We start from the raw sequence: 7220 nt of genomic DNA, 5'->3' as shown, positions 1-7220 counted from the left end.
CCTGCACATCTCCCACTGGGGATGTGCCCACAACCCAGGTACATGCCCTTGACCGGAATCGAACCTGGGACCCTTCAGTCCGCAGGCCGACGCTCTATCCACTGAGCCAAACCGGTTTCGGCAACATTATGGATTTAGAACCTTGGCAGCACCTGACAGTATCTATATCTTGGATAATATCTCTATCTCTCTATTTAGTTCTTTTAATTTTGATTAATCCATACCCAACATTTTCCTGGTTCCTCTTGCCTCCCCCAGATGTTTTTTTTTTAAATATATTTTATTGATTTCTTACAGAGAGGAAGGGAGAGGGATAGAGAGTTAGAAACATCGATGAGAGAGAAACATCAATCAACTGCCTCCTGCACACTCCCTACTGGGTATGTGCCTGCAACCAAGGTACAAGCCCTTGACCGGAATCGAACCTGGGACCCTTGAGTCCGCAGGCTGATGCTCTATCCACTGAGCCAAACCAGTCAGGGCCCCCAGATGGTTTTGACTGCATTTCCTTCATGGCCCCCTGCCTACCCTTAAATGTTGGTACAGCCCCAGTGTTCTACCCTCAAGCTACTGCCCTTCGCAGTCCACATATTCTTCTTGGGCAATGCCATCCAGTCTCCTGTTTTGCACTACCACCTGGAAACTGAGGAGTCTCCAATTTATCTCCACTCCTCACCTCTCCACCCAGTTCAGACTCCTGTATCTAAGAGGGAGCACCATCTCAGAGCAGGTCTTCACCACCATAACCCCGGCACCAGCACAGCATTAAATGAGTGAATGCACTTGGCACACTCATGGCCACCTCAAACTCAGTGTGCCCCCATCTGAACGCATTGACTTTTCCCTGAATCTACTCCCAAATTTTCTTCCTTGGTGGCATCACAACTGCTTCAGTCCTGGGGTCACTCTCTTACCACCACCGTGTCCAATCAACCATAAGGGCGCAACTTCTCCCACCACCACAAAGTGCTCCCAGACACTCCCTGTCAGAGGTCTAGCTCCGCTAGTCTATTTTATGTTATTGTTAATCCTCACCAAGGATATTTTTCCCAATGATTTTTAAAGAGAGGAAGGGGAGGGGAGGGGAGAGAGAGAGAGAGAGGGAGAAATATTGATGTGAGAGAGACACATCAATTGGTTGCCTCCTGCAAGAGCCCCTGGATCAAACCTGCAAAAAACCGGTCACCCTTTGATGCAGTGGCTGATGCTCTAACCACTGAACCCACCGGCCTGGGCTAACTCCTTTAAACGATGCTCGGACTCCTATTACAGTTGCCACTAAATTCAGACCCTCCTCTTGTCCCCTTCACTTTCTGTTCTTCTCCATCTTAGTATTGACCACAGATTTTTAAGTGTCTCTACATTAAATTGTAAACAGCTTCAAAGTAGGGTCTATGTTTTATTCACCTTTATATCTCTAGCACAGTGGTTCTCAACCTTCCTAATGCTGCGGCCCTTTAATACAGTTCCTCATGTTGTGGTGACCCCAACCATAAAATTATTTTCGTTGCTACTTCATAACTGTAATTTTGCTACTGTTATGAATCGTCATGTAAATATCTGATATGCAGGATATATTTTCATTGTTACAAATTGAACATAATTAAAGCATGGTGATCAATTACAAAAACAATATGTAATTATATATGTTTTCTGATGGTCTTAGGTGATCCCTATGAAAGGGTCGTTCGACCCCCAAAGGGGTCGTGACCCACAGGTTGGCGACCCATAGGTTGAGAACCCTGCTCTAGCAAGTAGCAAATGCTCTTTTTATTAAGTAGGACCACTTAATAAATTTCATCATGTAAATAATTGCGTAAGTGTATAAGTGACTTATTACATAAGCGTTTTATTGCTTCATAACCTGCATTCAGTAAATATTTGCTCAAAAGCAATACTCAAAAATAAAACCCCAAACCTCAACCCAGTATAAAAGTAAAAACCTGTTAAATTTGACCAAGGGTACACTTGAGTGTTACTTCTTTAATAAAACTTCACTGTGCAAATGATTAAGTACATAGGTGATTTACTGTGTCAGTACTTTACTGTTCAGTGATCTGCAGTCAATAAACATTTCAATAGATTAAAAAATAAAATCCAGCCCTGGCCGGTGTGCTCAGGGGTTAGAGCATCAGCCTGCACACTGAAGGGTGGAGTCAAGGGTTTGATTCCCAGTCAAGGGCATGTGCCTGGGTTGTAGGTTTGATACTTGGCTCAGGTCAGGGCATATGCAGGAGGCAAATGATTGATGTGTCTCTCTCACATCCATGTTTCTCTCTCTCTGTCTCCCCCTCCCTCCCTCCTTTCCACTCTCTCTTAAAAAAAAAAAAAATCAATGGAAAAAATAGTCTCCAGTGAGGATTAACAACATCAACAACAAAATCCAAAACCTCAATCAAGTTCGAAAATAAAAGCTAATGTCTGTTAAAGTTATGGAGTGTACATACATACGTTACCACATCACTGTAATTAAGTTCCCCACTGAGGTTCTAAAATTAAAGCCACCTAAGTAGACACAGGGTGATAAAGGCAGGAGACCTGATTTCTTCCCAGCTGAACCAGGTTAAATACAATGCTTCAAAGGCTGAGTCTGCTTAGCTGACCGGCCTTAAAATTCCAGCTGAAATGCCTGCAGGTAAACAGGAGAGCTGCAGTTTCTGGAAGCCAGCCCTCCTTCTCTGAGCTCTGTAACTAACAGCCCCTGGTAGCTGAACCACTATGAACCCATCTGGGCTATTCAGGGGACCTATTTGTGTCAACACACCATGTTTGCTGTGAAGTTGTGATGCATTTAAGCATAAGGAAGGATGGAGAAGTGGACATCACATGGTCCCTGGCCTCACTGAGCTTGCAATCTGACAGGTAGTGCCACTCATGAGCAACGGTGGGTCACGGACTGCTAAGTTGTTTGGTCTCACAAGGCTATGACCGAGAATTCAGGCAGAGTCCTGAGTGTCCCTCTGCTTGATGACTGCAGTGAAATGTGTTAAACCTGGACAAGGTCTTGTCTCTGATTAATTCCAGTTCAGCAGCTTAACAAGAATGCATTTCTAGAATGTGATGTAATAGGTAAGGGGAGCAGCACAAAGATGGGGGTGGGACCTCCGATGATGTGACTCAGTGGTTGAGTGTCGACCTATGAACCAGGAGGTCATGGCTCAATTTCCAGTCAGGGCACATGCCCGGGTTGCAGGCTTGATCCCCAGTGAGGGGTGTGCAGGAGGCAGCTGATCAATGATTCTCTCTCATCACTAATGTTTCTCTCTCTCTCTCTAGTCTCCCTTCTTCTCTGAAATCAATAAAAAAATAAATAAAAATATATTTTAAATTAAAAAAAAAAGATTGGGGTGGGGGAGGATAGGAAACTTGCCCTGCTAGAGTAGGAGATTCATTGAAATTCAACTCAACCCTTATTATTCGTGAATTAATGCAACCTTTCCTGGAGACTAATATCCAACAGAATTTCAAATGTACCTAGGAATTGTACTTCTGGGAATTTATCTCACAGATGTGCATCCATAAGCACAGGTATAGATATAACAGGATGCTCATAGCAGCAATGTTTGTAGGAACGAAAACAAGGGAAAGAATCTAAATGACCAAAAACAGGAAACTGGCTAATTAAAATACAATGCAACTTTTAAAAAAAATTTAGTGATGGTGTGTGCTTTTATGTTCAACTATTGATAAGACAAAAAAGAAAGTAATGTTTTCGAAGACTACTATGCATGTATATGTTGGTCCTGCACAGAAAATCTTGGAATGATACTCAAGAAACTTAATAATGGTAACCCCTAAGTGGGACCCTCTAGTAGGGAGTGTTAATGTAAACACACACACACACACAAAACATTCAAACCTGCAAACAATTTTTGTGAGTTTATTTGAGCCAAACTGTTGACAATTGCTGTGAAGCAGAATCTCCATGAATTGGGATAATGCTCTGGAGAATGACAGTTATTAACCTTGTTTTATATATTACAGTCAAAGGATGAGGGGGAACCTCTGGGATTGGATAAAAAGTAAAATGACAGGCATATACTTCTTTTACTTTGGTGGGTGCAGGATGGTTAACAGTCAACAATTAACTCAATAACAATGAAGGGATTTGTGGTCTGTGTCCAGGAGCCCTCATGCCTTTGGTTGTGGCCCGAGGTCCGGAAAAAGGGAAGTTACAAGTTACCCTGACTTTTCACAGGTATGTTATTTTAGATGCAAAAAGAAATAGGCTCAGTCAAGGTATAGACTGACCTTTGTGAGGCTTAGAAAGTGAGTACCTACTATAAACTGCTTTTACTTGAAGTTTTAATTTCAGACCATCCTTTGTGGTTACGTTAGGATCAGTGGTCGGCAAACTGCGGCTTGGCAAACCGCAGCTCGCGTGCCACATGTGGCTCTTTGGCCCCTTGAGTGTGGCTCTTCCACAAAATACTAACTTTTGTGCATGAGCCACGAAGTTTCAATCGCACTGTACGTGTGCGCCCGCACATGGTATTTTGTGGAAGAGCCACACTGAAGGGGCCAAAGAGCCGCATGTGGCTCGCGAGCCGCGGTTTGCTGACCACGGGTAGGTCTCTGAGTTTGCAAGACCAGGCCTTCCCTGAGCTTGTCAGGTTAGCATGTGGCCTCTTTCTCCTCCACAGGAGGGAGGGGATTTTACATTCATCTTTACACTGTTCTGCACTGTTTGAATTTTTTAGTTGTTCATGTATTATTTTTTTAAAAATTGATTTCCGAGAGGAAGGGAGAGTGAGAGGGAGAGAAACACCAATGATGAGATAGAATCATTGATCGGCTGCCTCCTGCACTCTCGCTCCACAGTGGAAACTGAGCCTGCAAGCCAGGCATATGCCCTGATCGGGAATCCAACCGTGACCCCCTGGTTCATAGGTCAAAGCTTAACCACTGAACTATGCCGGCCGGCCAGGACCATGTATTACTTTTATAATTTAAACAAACAAAAATATTTTTTAAATTTCAAAACCAACCTGCATGTCACTTCCTCTGTGAATTCCTATTACCAACACCACCCCTGCCAGCCTTCCCTCTTCACACCTTTCTAGCATCTCATATTTATTATAATAATTAGCAGTCTGGTGGTGAGATAGCTTTCTAATTCATCCCTGAATTGGGTTCTGAAGAAAAAAGTAAAATTCAGCACTGGGCACATCTCTGACACTGCTTATAAGGCAGCAATTAATTTTATAAACATCGTAGGCAAGCCCTCTGCACTTAACCATTAGGATCCATTCACCAGTAGGATCGTTCTATTGTCAGCCCCACCCCCAAATAAAGAAAGCTGTACCTTGGAGGGCTTGTATCCAAACAGCATTACAACCGCAACTTTGAAGTCCTCTCTGCTTAGATAGCCTTTGTTATCTTCATCACATGCTTTGAATACCTAAAGAACATTAAATAGCTTTAGTTCAGACCGAAACCGTTTGTTCTATTATTTTTATTACCAGCTTATATTACATTTGAACCTCCAAAATCTAAAACTCGGCCCACCAGTAGGCTCGGAAATGGAGTTTCATTATCCTACTTTTAATTCTCCAGAAATCTTAATGATTGGGCTAAAATATGCCCCTCCAGAGTTCCAACGACTTAATCGCTAAACTGACACAAACAAGTTAATTCCTTTAGACTCTTAGGATAATTTCAACCCAACATTCGGTCCTAGAATCAGGAAGGTGAGTCGAAGGGGCTTGCTTTGAAAGGCGGGAGGAGAGGTGCAGATGACTAATGGACTGTGTAGCGGAGACGAAAAAGGACGGACTAGCAGCCAGAACCCAGGACAGGAGGCCGAGCCGTGCAGCCTTTGGCTCAGTCATTAACAATGTCCCTTTGCACCGCGGCTCGGTCAGACCCAAGTGGGAGTTCCGAATCAAGTTAAAATCCGAGACACCTACTTCCACCCATTTCTTGTGTTCCGACGGGCTGGCTTCCCACGTGCGTGGCCGGGCCCCGACGTCGGAGAAAAACATCGCGACCGTCAAAGCAGCTGCCTCAGGAGTCAGACCCCGACGAGCTGCAGACCACCCGCCGCGCACACTGCGGACCTGGAAGCTGAAAGTGGCCGGGCACTTCCAATGTCTTCTCCCATTGGACGGCCCGTCCCGCAGTTCTATTGGCCAAACGCTTTGTTTATAACGTTTCCCCGGAGCAGCCTATGGCGGAGAGGCTCCCAGGCCCGCCCCCGGGGCTAAGCCCCGCCCCGTCTGGTCCCCTTAACTCCACGGGCGCCGCTGGGGAGCTAGTTCACCCGGTGCTGCTTCAATGATGCTTCTCATTCTCGGCCCCCACACCTCGCAATAAATGGCTGTTGGTAATTTTGATCTACAGCGTTGTGCTAACTATCACGAGACACAAAAAGAGTGTGAACAAATTATAATAGGAACGGAACAAAAAGAACCAAGTCCAGGATTCGCGTGCACATCAGCAAGTCACTGGGGTCGAGCCCGCCTGGGTCAGCGGTGTCTCTCGGTAGCCCCAGCACCCAGCACGATGCCTGGCGCAAAGCAGACGAACCGAGTGAACCCTGAGCACATTTACGCAAGTCACTTCATTCAATCCCCAGGCGGAGGAGCTTGATATGAAAGAAACTGAGGGAATAAGTAGCATAAAAAGCACTTAGCCCAAATTCCAGAGCAAACATCCTTATTAAAGACACGGAATGTGGAGAGGGTTGCGTATTGCAAAGGCGTTTATCGTAGATGCTTTTCTTCTGGCAAATCAGAAAGATTAAAAACCACACATACACACCGGCACACAAGCACGGATTCGAGTCCGAGTTTCAACTAAGAAACAGTCATTCGAGTCCCAGTCCGAGGGGAGCTCATTTAACTTTTTATTTCACAACAGGTTTTACAGTGTGCGCCCCAGGCAAACCCGCTTCTCCCGGGGGACAGGTCTCAGCCCTCAGCTGCCTCGAACCTCAGCTGGTCCTCTCTCTGCCTTTGAACATCTATCCACCACCACCACCACCACCACCACCACCCTCCAGCCCTGGGAGTCTGAGGTTGTCCGTGAGAATCCGTGTAAATAGGATGAGCTTTGCTAATTAAGATAGAGGGAGGTAACAATTCTTTTTCTCCCACCGATTTTTTTGTTTTTGTTTGAGAGGAGTGGCCAGGAGGTGAGCGAAGACCTAGAGGCAGCCAGGTCTCCCTCGCCTCTTCCTGGGAGAGCCCCAGGCAGCGCCTGTGGACCCGGCGGTCTTT

General features: G+C 45.4%; 2 protein-coding genes across 2 annotated transcripts in view; one reads left to right on the top strand and one right to left on the bottom strand.

Annotated features, from left to right (window-relative positions):
* The window catches only part of EFCAB11 (EF-hand calcium binding domain 11), a 129227-nt gene extending 123123 nt beyond the window's left edge, over positions 1-6104 (bottom strand). Inside the window, exons 1-2 of the mRNA XM_006754724.2 lie at positions 5910-6104; positions 5306-5401 (exon numbers count right to left, since the gene is read on the bottom strand). Of these exons, the coding sequence (XP_006754787.1) occupies positions 5306-5401; positions 5910-5984 (171 nt within the window). The 5' untranslated portion in view covers positions 5985-6104. The remainder of the gene's footprint in view (positions 1-5305; positions 5402-5909) is intronic.
* The window catches only part of TDP1 (tyrosyl-DNA phosphodiesterase 1), a 61013-nt gene that overhangs the window by 3188 nt on the left and 50605 nt on the right, over positions 1-7220 (top strand). The gene's annotated exons all lie outside the window — the stretch shown is intronic.

Source organism: Myotis davidii, unplaced genomic scaffold (assembly GCF_000327345.1).
Source record: "Myotis davidii unplaced genomic scaffold, ASM32734v1 scaffold732, whole genome shotgun sequence".
Classification (NCBI taxonomy): Eukaryota; Metazoa; Chordata; class Mammalia; order Chiroptera; family Vespertilionidae; genus Myotis; species Myotis davidii.
The sequence above is the reverse complement of the archived record's forward strand: the minus strand, read 5'-3'. Positions and strand labels throughout refer to the sequence as shown.